General features: G+C 46.4%; 1 protein-coding gene across 2 annotated transcripts; it reads left to right on the forward strand.

Annotated features, from left to right (window-relative positions):
• The first annotated feature begins 46 nt into the window (after positions 1-46).
• Positions 47-21,182, forward strand: LOC118092011 (serum paraoxonase/arylesterase 2). 2 transcript variants are annotated; one of them, XM_035129694.2, is made up of 9 exons: positions 47-222; positions 10,395-10,465; positions 13,101-13,156; positions 13,849-14,014; positions 15,132-15,258; positions 15,777-15,977; positions 18,266-18,347; positions 18,884-19,012; positions 19,385-21,182. In XM_035129694.2, the coding sequence occupies exons 1-9, from the start codon at positions 149-151 to the stop codon at positions 19,541-19,543; spliced, it is 1,065 nt and encodes a 354-aa protein (XP_034985585.1). In that variant the 5' UTR covers positions 47-148; the 3' UTR covers positions 19,544-21,182. The 2 variants fall into 2 exon arrangements, with proteins under 2 accessions (XP_034985585.1, XP_060136741.1); XM_060280758.1 differs by lacking the exon at positions 47-222 and adding an exon at positions 9,522-10,084.
• Positions 21,183-22,468: the final 1,286 nt, after the last annotated feature.

Below are 22,468 nucleotides of genomic sequence, written 5' to 3' on the forward strand. Positions count from 1 at the left end.
GGGGCCCCGGTCTGTCTCTTGGCCCGGCGGGGCGGTTTCGCGCAGGTGGGAGGCGCTGCCTTAATCCGAGGCAGGCGGGGAAGGAGGGGGGAACTTCCTGTTGAACTTGCCGGCTGACAGTCGCCTCTGGACCGTCGGGGGCTGAGCCATGGGGAAGCTGCTGGCGCTCGCTATCGTCGGGGTCCTGGGCGCCTTGATCGGAGAAAGGCTGGTGGCATTTCGGTAAGTTGCTCCCTCAGCGCCACGCTCGGCTTGTTTACTGGCGAAATAATCCCCATCCCCACCCCCCACCCCGGGAGGGGACGACGACTCGCTCCGGGAGTTCATCGCATTTAGATGGAGGTTCACTCCGCATAGGATCGGGCTTGCCCCTATTGCCTTTAACCCTCTTGCGGGGCTGGAGGGAGGAAGCGATGCGCAAAAGGAGGCCCAGGCGTTAGATCCGACTGTGCGCTTTGGTTTGGGGATCTGCCGTTCGGTTCGGTTACCTTTCGTCCCCTCTCTCGCTCACGGTGCCATCCTCATAGCTGCCAAGTTTTCCCTTTTCTCGCGAGGAAGCCTACTCAGCATAAGGGAATTTCCCTTAAAAAACGGGAGAACTTGGCAGCTATGCATCCTGCGCATTCAGTGGCGCGCTTTACCCCCAGGGCAAACGTGCGCGGCGGCAGCAGCAGCAGGATCGCAGCCGAAAGCTGGTCCCCTGGCCGTCAGAGTCCCGCTGAACTCCACGGGGCTTTCTTCTGAGTTAGGAGCCATAGGATCGCGCTGCAAGTGGCTGGGACTCTGCGGCCTCCTCTGTCGCGCGTTTAGAAGGAAACGCAGCAGCAGAAGCGGCGCGTCTTTATATTTTGGGGCCATCTGATCCGGGCGTTAAAAATAAAATCGGTTCCTAAGACGTGTGATTCAAAACTGAGGAAGCTCGTTGCTTTCCTGGCTTCTGTCCCTCTTGTTTTAAACAGAAGAGTTCAGGACGAACTGCCTTGTTGGACCCTGGGAAAGTTTCCTCCGTTAAATTAGGTTAGAACGTGGTGGGGGTTGGGCTGGAAGCCTCGACCCTTTCTTTAGCCATAGCGCCTAGATTCTCTGGGCAAGATATATAATGTCACCTCAATGTCTTCTGCCCCTCCTAAAATAGTGGGTCGGCTGTTGCTTGCTTGCATCTCATCCCTGCTGTGGGCAGAACAAGGCACTGAGGCTCTCTTTGTTTCCCAAAGAATGGAAGGGGAGAATGGGTTGCTTAACTCTTTATCTGCCAATCAGTTTTCCCAATTTTTAACAGGTTCTTCTTCTCACTTCCTCCCCTCGGACTCCAAAATTTGAAAGTAAACCCAGCTGGTAGGGAAATCGGGCTCTTCATATCTGCTGGAGAGAATTGACAGCAACCTACCTAAAATTCAGTTTAGTGGAGAGGGTTAAGCACTCCCCACCCCCCACCCCACCCCTTGCAACACACAAGAAACTACTCTACATTCTTGAAGTTTGGGAAAGTGTCTTTGCTGCAACAATGTCACGTTCTGCACCGACTAAGCTTTGCTGCTACTCTTGGCAGTACTCGTTACACAGTTGAGGTAGAGGTAGCGATTAATCTAAATCTATTTGTGGCTCCCAATGAGCCAAGGCTGTTGCAAATGTACTTGTTTGCATCTTCTGCTCAACACGTGTATGAGTGCAGCAAATATTGAGTTTATATATGCATACTTAATTTTATTTGTATCATGCCTTTCTGCAGTTCAAACCACGCTGAAGGCGGTTTACAGCATGAAAAATGCATAACTATAGCATAACAAAGGTAGTCATAAACAATAAATAAAAGATTTAAAAATGCATAGCCAAACGGAACGATTTCCAAATAAATCCCAAGATCTAAAATAAAGACATAGATAAAACCAGCAAAAACTCCCCAACAACACCCCAACCCAAGAGTTTGTTTAGTTTTTGCAGTTGGAGTCAGTCAGGTCAGCTGGAAATTGGCCAGCAAGACAGGGAACAGGTCTTCAGGACTCACAGCCAAGATGGAGTGTGCTTTAAGAGTGCTTTAAATGGATGAGAATACACACACACACACACACACACACACACACACAGTAAGTCTTGAGACTGCACCAAGCATTAAAAAGTGTTCTTATACAATTTTACAGGCTTGGCGAACCCTGGGAACTGTAGTTTGTTGTTGGGAATTTCTCTGTGCAGTCAGCACCCTTAGCGAACTACAGTTCCCAGTATTATTTGGGAAGAGTGCTTTAAATGTATGGTGTGGATATATGACTGCCTCAGTCATGCATAAAGCGGGGTGGGGGTGGGGTAATAGGAGGGAAGTCTGGTTTTTAAGAGCAAAAGGGGCATACAGAAGGAAATGACAGGCCTTCCTTTTTCCTGTGGGTTACTTTCTCATGTAGTTTTCCTTTAACTGGATTCCTGTGCTGGCACTGCTGGAAGTGGGAGTGCCCGGGCAAAAAAACCACTAGTTTCATATTTCATATTACAGTACAGTACTTTGCAGGGCTGCGTTGCAGTTACTTATGTACTTTGTATTGAGTTTGGAGTAATAAGACTCTCTGTTCTGGCTGAGGGACAAAGGTGGTTAAATATCACCCTTCTGAATGGTGCATAAATGTAATAAAAACTAATTATGAAGCCAGCATCTATTTTGGTTTATGAGTACCGTAAGCACTCTGCTAATTGGACAGTTAATTGGAAGGAAGAGGTTTGTGGTCCTCTGGGCTTGGTGCAGGGGGCGGGGAGAGAAAAGGGATATCCATTTATTTGTTTTTAATTTTTGTCCCTGTTTCTTGATCTGCAGACGCTTTGCTCTGTGATACCCCTGGTGATCTGGCATGAATGCTCTTTGGTTCGCAAACCAACATCTCAGTGTTAATGCACCCTTGTCAACAGCCAATGACAATCTTCACTTCTAGTTTGACCAGGGAGCATAATTGCAATAATGCTTGCCATAGTTCTCTACAGAATTTCTTGTAAAGACCTCTTGGTTGCAAGTGTGTGGAATAAGGCAGCCAAACACCCCCAAACTTAAAACGCTTTCCTTAAAATGGGTCCCATAGTTCATTCATTACACTTACATATATGTTTGGGTTGCTAACTAGCTATCTCGCAGGATTACACATGGCGGAAAATTATAATGAGGGCATAATAAACAAACATAGCCAGGGAAACCTGCAGTTAAGGAGATAACAATTACATCATATTTTACTTTTGTAAACATGGACAGCAACAAGCAGTTTTCTTTTTCACACGACCAGCTACCACCACCCCGCCCCCCGCCTGCAGATAACAATTTTATATGCTACACAATTTGGGTTTGAATGAGGAATATGGAGCTTCTCATTGCTCAGCAGTGGTGGGTAAGTGTACTGTTGTCACAGCTGGAAGCAGCATAATTCAAATACAGTAGCTGCACGTCCGGTGATTTTGAGGCCCAGTTATTCTGTTGCAAACTGCAGAGGGATCACATAGGCTTCCCACTCCAGCGGGGAGATATTAAGCCAAGACTGCATACTGTATTTGTGTTACTGATGAGAGCATTTATGCAAGAAGTAACTCACAGTGGGTGTTGAGAGGAAACAAAACCAGAAGTTGTGCAAAATCCTTCCTAGTGAGGATGAACCCTATCAAAACACAATAAATATAATGGGGTGTTCATGGGGAGTTGAAAAGCGTTGCTGCAATACAAATGATTTTTTAAATACAGTAGTTAGGATGCAAACATTCCTTACTAGGGTGAAGAATGAAGAAATGACATCCAGGTTCAAATGGCAGCAAAATCCCACTGCATTCGATGGAATTTATTCCAAGTACGGTAAATGTACTGTACACTGAATCTCTGGTTAAAGTGCCATGGAAATGTACTGTATACTCATTTCAGGTTTTTTTTACACTGTGACAAGAGGGCTTTGCAGTGCAAGCCTGGTATGTTGCAATCTTGCTAACATAGCAGTAAAGTGGAGGTCGATATTGAAGTTGCAAAAAAATAAAAAAGAAGAATTGGGGCGAGGCAAAGGGATAGCAACTGTTATCTAGAGACTGCTGTGGACAGCCATGGTTTTGACTGTTGTACGTATTCTGTTAATGTGGTCCTTCCAGCAGATAGCAATGTTAGGAATCCCTGGAAGTATTTTCTGTGAAATATTTATTGAGACACCGTCAGGGGCTCCTGTGTGTGAGGGAGAATAGAGCATAGCCCTCCTCAGCTAATCTGCATGGAAGCAGGTTGTGTCGCTTGGTGGGTGAGAGAGAGAGATTGTGGGGAGGACTTGCCCACTTCTGTTCTGACCCCTTGGGGAGCTGGCAGTAGGTAACTGCTGACCTCAAGCCAGAAATGGCTAGTCACCACTGATTTAAACCTTATCTGACAGCTGTCCATCCAATTCCTTCTTGAAACTTCTAGGAGGGAAATTCCACAGAGTCCTCCATTGCCTAATTGAACTGAACCAGGAGGTTTTCCCCCCCCCCCAGATAGCCATCATAAGAGCACAGTTGACTGGGAAGATCTCCTGTGCAAGCCCCACTGAAATGAAAGCATGCTGTGCAGGAGTACCCTTGTGTAGCTTCCATTCATTGCCGTGAGATAGGAGATCTTTCCTCTTGGGTTGTATGTACCCTAAGCGGTCATTGTTGTAACCTGAGCCCACTGTATTTTGCCTGTCCTTTAGGTGACCTGATAATGCCTTGTCCAGTCTGTCCTTGGGCAATCTCTTTAAATATTTGAGAAGTTTTTCCTTTAAACCATTGATTGCCCAAAACAAACATTTCCCAAGTCTTTCGATGTGGTGTTGTTGTTTAGTCGTTTAGTTGTGTCCAAGATCACCTAAAACCCTGTTAACAGAGGGTGCTGAGGACCAAACCAGGGACCTTCCTGAGGGCCCTGAGTTATATAACCCCCCCTCCTGTTCAGAGGGCCACCCCTCTTATTATTACATGCTGCTACCCAGTGCTTTTTTCTGTGGGTATGCAAGGGGACGCACACCCCTAAACATTTTGTGAATCTTTGTACCTTTGTCCATTTACTCTATTTATTTTCCCCGATTTGAACTATAAAATGGTGGTTTTCTTGAGTCAAAATGAGAGTACCCCTAATTTTTTATTTTTTATTAAAAAAAGAAAGAAATGCACTGCTGCTACCCTGGGTCTTGGCACTAAAAGGAGGTGATGCCTTCTCACCTGTCCCCCCTTTTTTCTGTCAGGGTCCTAAGTTTAGCAGCTTCTTGGCAGACTAAAAGGGGGGGGGTCAGCAAGGTAAACTACTCACATGCTGGACATAGAAGTGGTATGCAGCTGCTGCTACAGCTACAAGGTGGGGGGGAATGCCCACCCCCCTATGCCAGACCTCTGACCCACATTCAACCCTCCCCAGAGCGCCCGGCCCCTTTGAGCAGCCCTACCTCCTCCACGAGGGCAGCGTGGTCTCCAGGGGCATGGAGGACAGGTCCCCATAGAGCAGGTGCCCGGGAGCTGGCGGGGAGCGCAGCGGCCGGGGGCGAGGTGCAGCAGGAAGACCCCCTTGCCAGAGCGACTAGTGCTAGGTGCCAGAGCCAGCCGGTCGGTCAATGCCAACTGGCCTCCTGCGCCCGGCGTGACAAGCAGCAGCTGCTTAGCCAGGTCGCTGTCGAGGAAGGCGCGCAGAACGGGTCACGCTTCGGGGCTCCCCGCACAACGCTCCCCGTGCTCAGGCTCTCCCCGACAGCTCCTCCTCGCCATCTGGGAGCACGCGTGCCACCACTGGGACAGGGCGCCTCTTCTAGGAAGATGTGCGCAGCAGCGGCAGCCTCCAAGGAGGATCGCCTCCCGTGTCCTCCTCCCCACAGGGCCTAGAGCCGGCCCTGCCGCCTGGCTGGCTGGCAGGAGAGTGCGGTGTCAGGAGTATGGGCAGGAGTCAGGCTCTGGGGCCTGTAGTACTTTGCAGGACTGGGGCCTGCCTCAGCTTGTGCTGGAGAAGCAAGGAGTGGTCACTCAGGTGAGGCCACTTGATACCTCACTGCACCTGGTGGCAGGAGCTGGGAGGGATAAAAGCTCAGCATTTCCCTTCAGCTCTTTGCCACAGCAATGCTATCCTTGCCTGGTTGCCTCTGGCCTCTCACTCCTTGGACCCTTGCCTTGCCGATGCCTCGATCCTCGGACCCTTGCCTTGCCGACGCCTTGATCCTCGACCCTTGGACCTTTGCCTTGTCGACGCCTTGCTCCTTGACTCCCAGACCTTCGCCTCTGCCTTGCTCCTTGACCCTGCGACTGCCTGCTGCTGGACCCTCAGCCCTGCACCTGTTCCTGCTTCTACACCACCATCTTGCCTCTGGTCCTGACGTCCTCAGTCAGGGCTTCAACCGCCCGCCGAACGGACCGTGACACGCGGAAGCCTGCCGAGTCTCGCCCCCGCTGGGCTCATGGCACTCGGCTGGACGTACGGCGCTGTCGCTGCTGTGCTGGGCATGCGTGTGCTCAGGTTCCCCCGCCTCCCCGCCGTGCGGCGCGGCCCTGTGCCCCCTGCAGGGCATTGCAGGGAAGCGCCTCAGCAGCCAGCAGCAGCAGGAGGGAAAGCGGAGGGCGGCGGGCAGGGGGCAGGCTGGCAGTGCCCCCTCCATGACGGCGCTCTAGGCAGCTGCCTAGCTTCCTGGTTCCTGGGAATTGTAACTTTGTGAAGGGTAAACTGCAGTGCCCAGAATTATCTAAGGAAAAGAATGAGCTTCCAATGTGCTTTAGCGTTCTAGTGTGTCCACAGGGTTACACTGAAAGAAGCGCAGGTTGGATTGTCACCATTTGCATTGCTCATACCTGAATTATCTCTGCTGGTTGCTACCATTCAAACTGTGGAGACCAAATAAATTGTCCAGTAGCAGCTTAGAGACCAACTAAGTTTGTTCTGGATAGAAAGCTTATACCCAGAACAAACTTAGTTGGTCTCTAAGGTGCCACTGGACAATTTTAAAATGTATTTTGACTGCGTCAGACCAACACGGCTACCTACCTGGATCTAAAACTGTGGATACCAAAAGCTGCAGTTGGACCTGGGCAGTGAATTCAGTCCAAAGTGCCAACGCTGTTTCTTGTGCATTGGCATAAAAATGCCAATTAACTCTGGCTTTCCATTTCCCAAGAGATCTTCAATGAGATTTTGCACGCAACATGCATTTAAAGGACATTCCCCCGCCCCAAAGTATCCTGGTAACTGTAGTTTGGCAAGGGTGCTGGGAAGTGCAGCTTTGTGAGGAATAAACTACAGTTCCCAGGAATCTTCAGGGTGTGGGTGTGTGTTTTTAATATGCTTTAAATGTATGGTTGAAACAAAATAAAAAAATTCCTTCCAGCAGCACCTTAGAGACCAACTAAGTTTTTATTTTGGTATGAGCTTTCGTGTGCATGCACACTTCTTCAGATACCATTCCGATACCAGTGTGCATGCACACGAAAGCTCATACCAAAATAAAAACTTAGTTGGTCTCTAAGGTGCTGCTGGAAGGATTTTTTTTTTTGACTACGTCAGACCAACACGGCTACCTACCTGTAACTTAAATGTATGGTGTGCATCTTAGGCAGTCTTATGAACTGACTAATTTGGTTGTGATTCACCACCCAAGCAGAAATTTGTTCTGTAATAGAAGGAAGGTCATATAATCACTGCCATTGCTGGCAATCTTTTAATTATGTTAATTTGAAGAGAGTAAAATTTCAGTTTGCATCAGCTTGCCCTATTTAGCTTTCTCGTTTTACTTTTGTTTGTTTAGTAGACAAAGCTATTTTTTTTGGCACTTACACAATTTGCAGTTGGTACCCATTCATTGCTACAAATGAACTTCTGAAGCTGAAAATATCCGGGACAGGGGGTGGGGAGGTATGGAAAACACCCTGCCCTACATGACTGCTACCAAGTGAGATGGTCCTTTAGCTTAAAGCAGGCTTCCTCAACCTCAGCCTACAAAACCCATGATCCCACGATCCCTAACTAGCAGGACCAGTGGTCAGGGATGATGGGAATTGTAGTCTCAAAACATCTGGAGGGCCGAGATTGAGAAAGCCTGGTTTAAAGCCTTTTCTCTACCTCTCTTTTAAATCAGAACCAGTGAGGGTGGTGAATGTCCTGTGTGAGTGCCTGGAGGCGGTTGGAGGATGGATGGCGGTTAACAGATTGAGATTGAATCCTGACAAGACTGAAGTACTGTTTTGGGGGGACAGGGGACGGGCGGGTGTGGGGGACTCCCAGGTCCTGAATGGGATAACTGTGCCCCTGAGGGACCAGGTGCGCAGCCTGGGAGTCATTTTGGACTCACAGCTGTCCATGGAGGCGCAGGTTAATTCTGTGTCCAGGGCGGCTGTCTAACAGCTCTATCTGGTACGCAGGCTGAGACCCTACCTGCCCTCAGACTCTCTCACCAGAGTAGTGCATGCTCTGGTTATCTCCCGCTTGGACTACTGCAATGCGCTCTACGTGGGGCTACCTTTGAAGGTGACCCGGAAACTGCAATTAATCCAGAATGCGGCAGCCAGACTGGTGACTGGGAGTGGCCGCCAGGACCACATAACACCGGTCCTGAGAGATCTACATTGGCTCCCAGTACGTTTCTGAGCACAATTCAAAGTGTTGGTGCTGACCTTTAAAGCCCTAAACGGCCTCGGTCCTGTATACCTGAAGGAGCATCTCCACCCCCATCATTCAGCCCGGACACTGAGATCCAGCGCCGAGGGCCTTCTGGCGGTTCCCTCGTTGCGAGAAGCAAAGCTACAAGGAACCAGGCAGAGGGCCTTCTCGGTAGTGGCACCCGCCCTGTGGAACACCCTCCCATCAGAGGTCAGAGAGATAAACAACTACCTGACATTTAGAAAATACCTAAAGGCAGCCCTGTTTAGGGAAGTTTTTAGTCTGTGATATTTTAATGTATTTTGATGTGTGTTGGAAGCCGCCCAGAGTGACGGGGGAGACCCAGCCAGATGGGCGGGGTATAAATAATAATTCCCCCCCCCAAAGGTTCTTTAATAGATGCATTTGAGGGCACAACTTGCAATAAAGCTAAGCAGGGTGTGGCTGATTCCTCCTACCTTTCCAAGTTTTACTAGCTTCCGAATCATGTTTTCAATCATGGGCGTACCCAGCGAGGGGCAGGGGGGCAGCTGCCCCCCGCCAAGCAAAAAAAATTACCGTATTTTACAGACCATAACCCGCACTTTTCCCCTCCGAAAACTGAAGGGGAAAAGTTGCTGCGGGTTATGGAAATCGGGCTGTTTCCGCCCCCTCCGCGGCTGCAGCCAGCGACAGGAACGTGGGAGGGAGGAATAGCAGCCTGAGCTGGGGGCGGACGGTGGACGGGAGCTCTATCCTTCCTTCCTTCCTTCCATCCTCCCCCCCTTCCTTCCTTCCTTCCTTCCTTCCTTCTCTCTCTCTCTCTCTCTCTCTCTCTCTCCCCCCTCCCTCCCTCACCCACCCCTTCCTTCCTTCCTTCCCTCCCTCTCTTCCCTCCCTCCCTCCTTCCTTCCCTCTCTCTTCCCCTCTCTTGTCCCTCCCCTTAGTTTTGATCCTGGGTACACCCCTGTTTTCAATGGCACTATTAAGTCAATACTGATGGTGTTGCATGCTCAGTGGAGGGCGTTGGGGAACAGGGTGAAACCTGGGTGTTTCCTTTGCTACAGCTGCTGGGAGCTGAGCTTAGCACCATATCTTGCAATCTTCTGCTCACCATGCTACACACTTTCGGGAAAGATAAAGGCAGACATGGGTGTGTGGTGTACTGGCATGTTAAAGCCAGTGTCAGTTGCAGTAGTGACTGTCGTGCCCTCATTAAAGAGCAGTCCTTTCCCTGAAACACTCTTCTGTGCAATGCACTGCAAATACACCCACCCACGCCCTAGTGATGCCTTCAGTCCTCTATCCACTTCGCCGAGAACAAACCTCGCTGAGCTCAACGGGACATAATTTTGAGTATACATGTATAAGGACTGCTCTGCAAGACTCAAGGCATTTCTGGATTAATCATGCCATTTATATCCAGTTTATACTGACTGGGCCAGTGGGAGGGAAGCTCACTGGAAGTCGGGAGCCTTTCATTCCAGCCAAAGGAGGTCTAAGTGTCATCTGAATGGAGATGAGGTAGAATTTGGCAATGAACCCACCAGAGATGGCTATAGGGAGAAATGTTTGTACCGAAGCCCCTGGTAGAGGGACACAGTGCACTTAAATGTGAATAGTTGACCAGGCTGAGCCAGGGTACCAGTTCTGGGGAGTAAAAGCAAGAGAGGGTTGTTCTCTTTGCCCTGTGAGTGGGCTTCCTGGAGGCATCTGATTAGTCCCTGTGGCCAGCAGGGTGCTGGCCTAGATGGGGCAGATTTGGTAGGGCTCTCCTTTTGCTCTTCCATATTTCCCATTTTAAGCCTACGTTTATATTTGCTTCCTCCTCCAGATATAGATTGTGCGCCTCGCGAGAATATAAACCGAAGCGGCTTCCAAACTGCCACCTTATAAAAGGAATTGGTAGGTCTCCCGCATGCTTTTGTTTGCATTTATTCCCTCCCTTTTTTTTCTTTTCTCCATCCTTTCTATGCCTATTTAAATAAGGCCTGTTTCCAGAGGGATTTCGTCTCAAGTTTTGTACTTGGTTTTGTTTTTAGAGGTGCTTCATTGGTATTACTGTTACGTAAATAGCATTTATATGGAATTGTGCAGAAAAGAACAGAGATTGGGTCTGCAGGCTGGTTGTGAAAACTAAATTGGGTATCTTCAGCCTTCTCAGACCCAGGAGCCACGTTTAATTCAAAGATCCATTTGGGGACCTATTTCCTTATTTATTTATTTTTACCATATATTTGCATGCATGTTGGTCATGCTCCTGTTGCAACCCACCAGTTGACCCACCAGTGTAAGACCAGTGAAGTAAATGACCAGCTCAGATAGTGGAGGGCATTCTATGCATTATTACTATTACTGTATTGTTGATTTATTAATTGTCTTCTAAAACACCGCCTCAAGGCAATTTATTTATATGATAATTAAAAGCAGTTAAAGACACAAAGCAAAAGATACATTTAAAACCCTAACAGGTGGGCATTGGTGGTAAAGACCCATTCATTCAGCTGGCATGCCAAGCAGCCCAGGGTTGATACCTGGCATTTTGAGTTTAATAGGGAGTGTGAAGCCCTTCTACAGCAGACTCTGAAGAGGCATCCCTGATTGGGATGCTGGCTGAGGCTGATGGAAGTTGTAATCCAGCAACCTTGGCACAAATTAGCCACTACTGGTGTAGACGATACACAGTCTTGACTAGGCTGCTTCCTATGATATTTTGTTTTTATTGACTTAGTCGCACACTCGAAATCCAGGGGGAACTAGTACTCTGTAAATGCTCACCCTTTCTTAAAACCACCAGAGTACCAATTTGAATCGATACTCTTGAATTGGCCCTCTGTAATACTCTTGGATCCGCTGGCAACATACCTTAGACAGGGGCAGATTCTAGAGGCTCTCAGGGGCACAATTCACTCAAGAAATGTTGAGCTGGTAAAATGGCACCTGAAGTTGTTTCTGTCTCACATGATGAGAGTTGGCATATGCCGAAAGTATACTGTATTGGAGATGGGACTCCTCTCTAAATCGCTATTCCCTCAATGCCTTCCAGATGTTTTGGACTACAACTCACGTCATCCCCAACTATTAGCCATGCTGCCTGGGGTGGATTAGAATCGTAGTATAAAACATTTGGAGGGCACCACATTAGGGAAGCCTGCTCTAAGCTTTAGTTCTTGTACAGAGGCTCAAACATTTGGTGCAGTTGTTGCAAGCTTGACCTAAGGCAGGCATCCCCAAACTTCGGCCCTCCAGATGTTTTGGACTACAATTCCCATAATCCCTGGCTACTGGGATCATGGGAGTTGTAGGCCAAAACATCTGGAGGGCCACAGTTTGGGGATGCCTGTAAGGCAAGGATTGAGCAATGCACTCTTCCTTAGTGGCTGAGGCCAGCTGCACACCCTATGCAGCAAACATAGTTTTTCTGTGTACATTGGTATTGCCACAGATACACCCTTATGCACATCCCTGAGGACCCTGTCTCTGAAGATTCCTCCATTTCTCAATGCATGTTTTCCCCACTTTCCACGTTTGCTGAGGAAACACCAACCTACATACAGCAGTTGTGTTTCCCACAAAATATTTGTGAGATACACCTCGCACGAGTCCCTTACAAGTTCAAATTCTTATATAACTAGTCATTCTTGGCAGTAAAGGAACACCGAGCTATTTATTTAATTTACTTTAGCACTGTGGTTTGCTCTGTATGAACCGATATTTAGGTGTTTCGTTATTTTTTTGTTCTGGCAAAACCACAATAATAATGCCTTCTCTATTGAATAATACCAGGTTTCCCATACCCCTTATTTCTGAAGGCAGGCTGTTTGTAGGGTGGAGCAGGGCTGAGTATATGCCAGGGCCCTGAGATTAGCAGAGGGCCTGCTGCCTGTTCTTTCAACTCTTGACAAGAAAGTCAGATGTTGCCTAAGGGGATGAACAGTGTGTGCCTCAGCTACGTTCGAGGAGCCTATTGAGGGTGCTGAGTCAGCATCGTTGGAGGGTGATATTCTGAGCACGCTGGCATTGTGTGCCAGGGAGAGAGAGCTGAACTTGTGCACGATAAGAGCTGTGACAAGTTGTGCGCTCCTAATGGCAATGCAGAGCAAACATGTCAGAGGGAAGCCCCGAGACCTTCACGAGAGCCTTGGCCTACGCAACACGCCTGGCACATTTCCCAGCCGAAGGTTAGCTAGCCTCTCAGCCATTCCTCTCCATTGCATTTGCTTTCTGTGGATGGGCAACGATCACCATAGCAACCAGAGCCTTTCACAGCTTCCAGCCGCAGATAAAAGAGAATTTAGCATTGGCCCAGCTTGTCACCTCTGAATTCCTGTCTCTCCTTGGTGTGGGGTTCTGAGGAACAGTTCAGTGGGGCTGTTCTCTCATTGATTCCATGGTGCATGTTTCTTACACACATGTAAGGTGCAATGGACTGACTCAGAATAAGGCAGTCTATGTTCCAATGCTTTAAAAGAAGCAACCTTGTACTCTACTGCATTGTATGGATGTGTCTGAGCAAGATTTTTCTTATTTTTCTTTGCAGAAACTGGCTCGGAAGATATCGACATACTTCCTAATGGCCTGGCTTTCATTAGTTCTGTAAGTTTTCCCAGCAGGCTTGTCTTTCAGCTGTGCTTGAGTTCGCAATGCACCGAAGGAATACTTGGAAATTGCAGGCCGGAACTATTCCCACACAAACACACCCCTTGTTTTTTTAACAGAATATCTTTCACTCTGTACGTAACTGGGCAGAATGCAGGGATGCTCATTAGAGACTGGTGGTTAAAGGGTGCAAGAGCTGGATTGGAGATTAGGTCACCATTACTAGCCTTCCCCCACCATCCCAGCATGCTAAGAGGCTAAAAGCAGCTTAGTAGTATAAAATAAATAAGTAAAACAAATCCTTCTCCCAAGTGGACTGGTGCAGCAGGGTTGGGTCCCCCCTACATGGTTTCTGTACTGACCACACAGCAAGGCACTGAGGGATACCGTAATCCATCTAGGGGTGGAATTTAGGGGAAGCCCTAATATACCTGGACTACATAGCTATTTTTAACCAGCGATGGCTAACCTGTGGCCAGCTGGCTGTTGCTGGACAGGAGCTCCCATCAAACCCAGCCAGTGCAGCCCATGGTTAGGGTTGATGACAGTTGTGGTTCAGCAACGTTCGGTGGACCACAGCTTAGCATTTCAATGAATATCCAAGGAAAACAGATGAGTTATGAAAACATCCCTCTGAGATCTTCCTAACCCTCCATGTGACAAAAGGCCTGCTTTCTTTGTTTTTAAAGGGTTTGAAATACCCCGGGTTAAAATCGCTTGCCCCTGATAGAAGAGGAGAAATACTTCTGATGGATCTAAAAGAAGACAACCCTCGACCTGTTGAGCTGAGAATCAGCCGGGGGTTTGATCTGGCATCCTTTAACCCTCATGGGATCAGCTTATACATTGGGGATGGTAAGTAGATTTGCACATAAGGAAGGCTGATAAAATAGTATTTATTCTGTTTATTGTTTCACATCTGTAGCCATTCCTTCCTCTCCAAAGGGAGCTCAGGATAGCTGATAACAATAAAATGGAATGAAACAATTCAGAACAACATTATTATATTTATTATATTATATTATATTATACATTACACAGAACAGTTTAAACCATGAGAATGTCATGAAACTCTTGGCTAAAGCCCTGGATAATTTTATTTTTTAAACATTCTTGCACGTTTCCTGATTTCCCTTGGGAGGGAGTTCCATAGCTGGGGTGCTGCCTCCAAGAATGCCCTATAGACCAGGAATGGCCAAACTTGGCCCTCCAGCTGTTTTGGGACTACAATTCCCATCATCCCTGACCACTGGTCCTGTTAGCTAGGGATGATGTGAGTTGTAGTCCCAAAACAGCTGGAGGGTCAGGTTTGACTATGCCTGCTATAGACCAAGGATGGGGATCCTGTGACACTCCAGATGTTGTTGGACTCCAATTTCCATCACCTCTGACCACTGGCTGGAGCTGATGAGTTGCCGTCCTGTAATACCTGAAGAGCCGCAGGTTCTCTATACCCGAAATAGAGAGCTGAGACATGTTGTTGAATGTTCCCGTGTGCTTAGCTTTCTAACCGGAGTCAATGGGATTTAAAAGTGCTTAGCATTGGCTCGTGACTTCAGTTTTAGATGCACATCCAAAAGGATGGTAGCATACTCAAGTTGTATCTCTATGTAGGCTTGGCTGCGGGTTGCAAATTGGAGGTTGCAGTGGTCATAGGAGATGGTATCTGTTTAGTTCTGTGCAGGCCCTGGGATCCTGCAGGTATGAGAGGGGGAATGTAGGGGAAGGAACATGTGGGAGACGGCATGGCCGTCACATCCTTCCACTTAAAGATTTGATGGAAATGGGCACAGCATACCTCCGGATTGTGTTTTGACAGTGGAGTGCAGTAGCCTCTCCCAGCTACATTAGGAGATCCCTAGATGGGGCAGCTGCTGAGAGCTGCTTCATTTTCCCATATACGTTCTCCATAAGTTCACTCATATTTCATTGCTTGTTTTGTCAGACTCATTCAGTTTTTGCCTTTCCCTAGATGACACTGTTTACCTCTACGTCGTAAATCACCCGCATCAGAAGTCAACGGTGGAGCTATTTAAATTTGTAGAGGACGACAATTCTCTGGTGCACTTGAAAACGATCAAACACGAGCTTCTGCCAAGGTATATAATATCTAAAACAATTCTGTCTCCTTTGATTTTGAAGAGCCCGTTTAAATTTATGCGGAGCACTCTGCGCAATATACAGAACAGCTACTTATTACTTGCAAGCTGGACCTGCAATGAAATGTTGTGGCATGGAGGGATTCTGCCCAGGGTTCCATTTCGCCCTCGGTTTTCAGTTGGTCAGCATTCCACACTCGCTGGGCATGTTCAGTCCTGATTAAGGGTTTTCTGCAGATTTTTGTTTTGTTTGTACTTCTGTGAATGCTCATATGCAGACTTGTGCCTTCTAGATGTTCTGGATTCCAACTCCCATCAGCCCCAGCCAGCAAGGATGATAGGAGTTTCATTCCTAGAACATCAGGCGGGCAATAAGTTAGGGAAGACAGGCGGAAAACTGAATAAGCCTGCCTGCCTGTAAACCTTGCCATGCCTGGTATACAACTTGCTATGTCTCTACATAGCAGCTTAGCTGACAACCATATTTTTATTCACTCTTCTCCTTTTTTTTGTCCTAGTGTGAATGATATTGTGGCTCTGGGTCCTGACAGTTTCTATGCCACCAACGACCACTATTTCACAGAGCTCATCTTGGTCTACTTGGAAACATTCCTAGGCCTTACCTGGACAAATGTTGTCTACTACAGTCCGAAAGAAGTTAAAGAAGTGGCGTCAGGATTTTACTCTGCCAATGGCATTAACATTTCACCTGACGGGAAGTAGGTATCTTGGAGGTGGCATGTCTTATACGTTGTAAAGGTTTTTTTTAAGATAATAATAATAATAATAATAATAATAATAATAATAATATTGCTCTCCTTTAGTCAATGCAATCTACAAGGAGGCTAACATAAACACAGGAAAGAGAGTTCAGATTTAAGCACAGTTTAAAAACCCCCCACATACATTGCAACAACTAACGAAAGAGCAGTAACGGGTAATAAATGTAAACAGCAGCAAGGAGTTCCTCATGATGCCCTTATGTTTCTGATAACTTTTATCTTGGCAATAAAGTGAACAAACAGAAGTTACAACTCATTGTCTCTTGGTTTAAGCTGTAATTCATCCGAGTGTCTACATTGCACGATAGCATTTCACTGTTAATGTTTAAATTGACTTATCTGGGTCTATGTTTGAACTAGCTTTGGGTCCCAGCCAGTGGATAGTAACCCCTCTTTACTCACGTGAATTATTTGGAGGGTTTTCCTCCTCTCCCCACCCCCACCCCGCGAAACAAATCTTCTACTGTACCAACTAAGGGAGGAATTCAACATAGAGCTAAGCAGATTTTTCACTGCTTTGTACTGACAGAGCGATCTGCCCTCTCCTGCTCCAGCTGACAGGCTGTCCTCCTGTTACATACACCCCAGAGTCAGTGGGAAAGGAGGCTGGGGGAGAGCTGAAATCCTTGTGTGGGCTTCTGCTGGTGGGACCAGTTAGTTGAACCCAGGCCAGTGAAGAAGCTAGAGGAAGGCAGGACACCCCTTGATAATCTTTTGCAAGTGTGGGGAACCTTTGGCCTTCTGGATATTGTTGAACCCACACACACACCCGTCCTCCCCACCGGCATGGATAGGGGTCAGGGATGAGAGTTGTAGCCCAACACAACTGGAGAGCCAAAGGTTCCCCACCACTGCTGCATGGAAAGCTTTTTCACTTGAGCTCCAAGCAGAAAATCCAAGAGATGCCTATGTGACTTCTGTATCCACAGCATCTCTCATGCAATTGGGTGGGTGGCAGTCCCTACAGTGGTCCTCCATTTGTCCAATCACATTGTGTTTCCCAGAGCTGTTTTTAGAACAGCGTCAAGCAGCAGAGTGCGGGTTGGTTTTTGTTGACATTAAAGTACTGGCACTTTCTGCTTCTTTTCCAAACAGATGCTTCTTCTTTTTTTTAAAAAAAAGAAATCTGATGGGCGCACGACTGTTTTTTAGTTGCTAGCCCTGCTTGCTAAACTAATGTGGTATTTGTTTTCCTGAAATGTAATAACTAAAGTGCTAATGTCATACTTGACATCAACCTTAATGTGAAAATGAAGTGATGGATTAACTTTTAAATGCGCTAAATCAATGTGTGAGCAATGTGTGAATGATAAGGACTCTTCTCCCCATCCCACTCACATACTTCTATTTAGGGCAGAGAAATAAAATAACTATTTGTGAGATAATTGATAGTGGGAAACCCCCCCCCCCAATTGTACTAAGTGCACATTTCCCTGTTTGCATGAACAAGCCTTGCACCGGAACAGCCCCTCCTCATCCCCCCTCTCAGCAAATCAAACACCGTTGCATCTGAATGGTTTGTTTGTGCAAACCATAGTTTGGATATAACAGCAAACCATCATTCCCCCCTCCAAAAAGAGGAGGCATGCAGAGTGCATGAGCCCACAGTCCTGTTCCAATCCAGAATACCGTTGTTTGAGAGCATGCTCTCCAATTGAGATGGGTTAGCAAGGATGAATATAGGGAGAACTGTCTGGTGGATCTTTGGTTTCCTTGCTGTTTTGAGGAATACATAGGTATAACATCCCATTTATTTAGTTATCCATTGTATTTATATACCGCCTTTTTTCTGGAGCAGTGCCCGGTGTTGCCTGTGCTTGCCTCCCTCATCCTAGGGGTGAATCTCTAGGATCAGTTACCAGAAGGCAAGGGTGGAGAATCTGTGGCCTTCCAGATGTTGTTGGACTTCCACCAGCCCAGCCAACATGGCCAATGTTCAGGGATGGTGGAAGCTGGGAGTAGTTCATCAGCATCTGGAAGGCCACAGATTCCCCACCCCTGCCATAAGTAAACTCATTTATATTTTAGGAATCTCCCAGAGGAAGGAAGGAGGACTACACACAAATTAGTATCTAAAAGAATCTGGCACTGTAAATTACCAGGGCCTTATGTTTTGAGCTCCTCTTATGAATGCATTCATGAAATATTTCATTGTGTTCCAAGTCGAAGTTATTTTCTTACCTGTAGCTAAAAAGAGACTTTCACCTGTTTAATTTCATTTCAAGGTATGTCTATGTTGCTGACGTGTTCGGTCTAAGCATTCACATCTTCGAAAAGCATGAGAATTTGAGTTTAACTCCTCTGAAGGTAAGCCATGGCCAGTTTAGAAATGAGCCTAATGCAGGTATGCTGAATCTCTGAAACAAACCATGGACTTTAGGCTGTTCTCCTCCACACAAACCCATTGATATTATTTTGTGTTTAGAACGTGTGTGCATGCATACCCATCCATTTGTTACCTTTGGTGAAGCCTTTGCAAACTGAATGCTTCTCAGGTGTTATACTCCTCATCCTCCTTCTGTTTTAAATTTTGGAGATTTAATTTATGTTTTAAATTTTGGAGATTAATTTTAAATTTTGGAGATTAAATTTAAATTTAATTTAATTATTTTAAACCTTTTAAATTTTGCGTATTGCGTACCTTACTGTTGTAAGCCACTTTGAGACAAGCGTGGTGAAAAGCAAGATGTGCATTTTTAAATGTTTAATTAAAAATAATTTTTTAAAAGTGTTTTGTCAGGCAAACAATGCTAGCTATGGGTAAAATAATGAATTTTCAGCATTGCATATGTCAGCTGCACGCTTTACTTACCACATTGTGTGGCTTCTTCCATGTGCTTCAGGTATTGCCGGTGGACACTGTAGTTGACAACATATCGGTCGATCCAAACACTGGAGACCTTTGGCTGGGATGCCATCCTGATGCCATGAAACTCATCTCCTTTGATCCAGAAAACCTTCCTGGTTCAGAGGTTAGTAGGAACTATTTTGGCAAGACGTGTGATAAAATGTGTGGAAGCTTTTCAGCCAGCATAAATGAGAGCTTGGCCCTGTAGATGACCATTGGCTGTGCTGGTTTGGAGTTGAAGCCCAACATCAGTGGGGGTGGGGGACAGTAAGCCACTCTGGAATGAGAGGATATTCATCCTTAGCAAGAAGATTCTGCCTTAAATTTGACAGGAGGACCTTTTTAGTTCATTAAACTTATTTTGAACAGTTTTCAGACCAAACTTGTGTTAACGTGGAATTTTTAAAGTGGTGACAGAAGGCAGCCTCATGACTCATTAGTACAGATTTTATAGCATGTGTCAGACTAGCTGATGTTGATCTTCACAATTTTTCAGGTCCTCCGTATCCAGGACATCCTTTCTGAGAAGCCTATAGTCACCCAAGTGTATGTCGACGACGGGTCAATAATCCAGGGGTCCTCAGTTGCAAATGTGTACGACAATCAGCTGCTTATCGGCACCGTGTTTCACAGGGCTGTTCGCTGTGAACTGTAGTTTGCTCATCCTGGACTTTGTCACAGCGGAAAAGGTCAGCCTTAATCTGAGCCAAGCTTCCTATCAGATGCAGTTCTCAAATGGCTAACTTCAACACACTTTGCAATAAAAGTTGACAAGAATGTTCCTGGCCTTCCTCACCCACCACCCACTTCAAGAAGGAGGTAACACAAGAAAAGTTTTTAAAAGGAAAGCAGCAACACTGGAAGATTATGTTGACTTCTTTTGAGAGTGCAATTTAACAGAGAACCTCAAGTAATGCCTGCATCCATAAAGAAATGGATGCTAATTTGCTGTTTTTCTGGATGACCATTGATGACTTTATTGGTGGGGGTGGGTGAGTTTGTTGGTGGGGTGGGGTGGGGATTAAAGATAATCCTTAACGACTAATTGGTGCTGCTGCTTCTGGAGGATTTAGCTTTCATCTAAAAGGTTCCCAAGGACATTTGAGACCTCATGCATTCTGAGTTTCTCCTCTTCCTGAACCACCTTTTCCACTGTTAAGGAAATCTTTATGCTTAGCAATTATGCCTTTCTGTCATTCCTAGGCAGAGGCACATTTAATGCCTGCTTCAAACGTGACCTGAAGAGGGATGGATCTGATTCCACTCGGTCTATAGACACAGAGCTCTCTCTCTCTCCTCCTCTCTTTTAAAAAGAGCAATAATTGCAATTATCAGCTGCCCCAAAGGAAGTGGAGATGGGTCTAAATCCATTCCCCACTCCTCTTTCTGAACATCTGATAGGTGCACTGTCTGCATTTTTAAAAAAGAATTCCACGTGCCTCCCAGTAGCCGCACCCAGGAGAGAAACCATGTGCAGAGCAGCAATTATTCGTCATCTGGCTAGGAATATGCAAGTGGAAGCCTGCTTTCCGACACACATGACACATAGCTGCGTTAGGGTTAGTATGATCAAACCGCTCTCTTTTTCTGAAAAGAGCACCATGCCACGGCCCTGCAGTGCTGTGGGATAATGTCTCCAAACCTCTTCTATATATTTGGAGAGAAGAAGCAGATGAGCTCAGAGAGAGGAACACACTTTGCACCCGAAATGTCCCAGGTTTGACTGCTGGCATCTCCAGGTAAGCATGGGAGATTTCCCAGTTCTGAAACGCTGGCGAGCTGCTGCCATTCAGTGTAGACACTACTGAGCTAGATGGACCCAGTGGTCTGGCTGTATAATGGTCTGACTTGGTCTCTGTTCTTGGGTTCTTGCCCAAGCACCACCTTTTCAACCCCAAAGCACAGCTTGCGCTCACTTTACAGTTCACAAGTACAGAAAGTGTTTGCCCCACTGGCAGTTTGCTCATTGGATATAATCTGTGTCATCTAACAGCAGCAGCAGAAGCTGGGTAATGTCTTTTGAAGGGTAGAAGTCTGTTGGTTTTTCCTTTCTCCTTTCCTTTTGCAGGTGAGGAGGAGAAATTCTTTCTCACCTTATTAGCAGTAGCCCGGCAATAACTGGGCAGAGAGCCTATGCAATCAACTTTATGCAAAGGGTATAATGCAGGGATATTACAGTATGTTCTACTCTTATCGCAGAGGCTGATTTTTAACTTAAAAGTTGGCTGCCAAATGAATTGCTCAACTGCATGGATCAAGTCAATTAGGTTTCTTAATAAAGTAAATGTAAACAATTTCTCAAACGTTTTTGGGTTGTGCTGATCTCAGCCAAATGCATCCTATGAAAACTGCAATCGCAGCAGTCTCTGAAATACAATCTCGAAGCTACTGGGTTGCCCATCACCCTATGGCAGTGGTCAGGAACCTCAAGCCCATGGACCAAATGTGTCCACCCATCCAAGCCTCTTTCACCCCCAGCCCTTGAGATCCTGCTGCTTCTCCCTTTGGTAGGCTCCTCACCAGCCCTGTGCTGTACCCCTCCTCAAGCGCTTTTGCTGTGTGTTATGTGTCCTTGAACTGTGGTCCAGCTGCTTGCGTGCCTGTACAGAGAGATGGGTTCAGCACACCTCTGGCATTTGAATGGCTGGAACGTCGTCTACTGTACCGAGGTGGAATTGCACATCGGTTGCACTGACCGCTTTTTGCCACTGGCCCCATCTGCTTTTTTGCCACTGCCCTTATCCACTTTGTTGCTTCTGCCCTTGCTCAGCAAGGGCATACAACCTCTGGGAGGCTGCTCGTTAGGGAATGCTGCCCATGGGCTAAAAAAAAAAACCCTGCTCCATTATCCCTGAAAATGTGGCCATATTTACAACAAACCTCCCACCCTACTACCGGTAGTATGGGCTTTGCATGACGATCAACATATCCTAACCTGTTCTGTTTACGTAGCTTTCTTCCCCAGTTTCCTAGTGCGTTGCTAGGAGGATACTACATTCTATAACAGGCTAAAAATGTTGTCTTTCTTTTTTTTTCAAATAAATTTTTATTCAATTTTCCAATTAACAAATTAAAATAAAAAAACACAATCTTTTATACAACACATCTTATATTTTCCTCTTACATCTTGCTCTGCCGAGCTGTGACTTCCCTCCATCCCTTCATGCGGGTTTCTTGTTAACTCCGTTTTTTGCAGTTCCTTTTTAGCTTTTTTAGTCAATTCGTAGGATTTAATTCAATCCTGCAAGTGTTTTTAAAGATCTACAGTTTTTCTCCATATAGTCCACATATTTACTCCAGTCTTTTTGGAACCTTGTCTCTCCTTGGTCTCGGATCTTGCAAGTCAGTCTAGCTAGTTCAGCATAGTCTATCATTTTCATCTGCCACTCATCGATTGTTGGTAATTCCTGTAGTTTCCATTTTTGGGCTAACAATGTCCTAGCCACGGTTGTCGCATACATAAACAGTACTTGATCTTCTTTTCTAATCTCTCCTATTATTCCTAACAAAAATGCTTCCGGTTTTTTTGGAAAGGTATATTTAAACATCTTTTTCAATTCATTATATAACATCTCCCAAA

The sequence above is a fragment of the Zootoca vivipara genome, chromosome 12 (assembly GCF_963506605.1).
Source record: "Zootoca vivipara chromosome 12, rZooViv1.1, whole genome shotgun sequence".
Taxonomy (NCBI): Eukaryota; Metazoa; Chordata; class Lepidosauria; order Squamata; family Lacertidae; genus Zootoca; species Zootoca vivipara.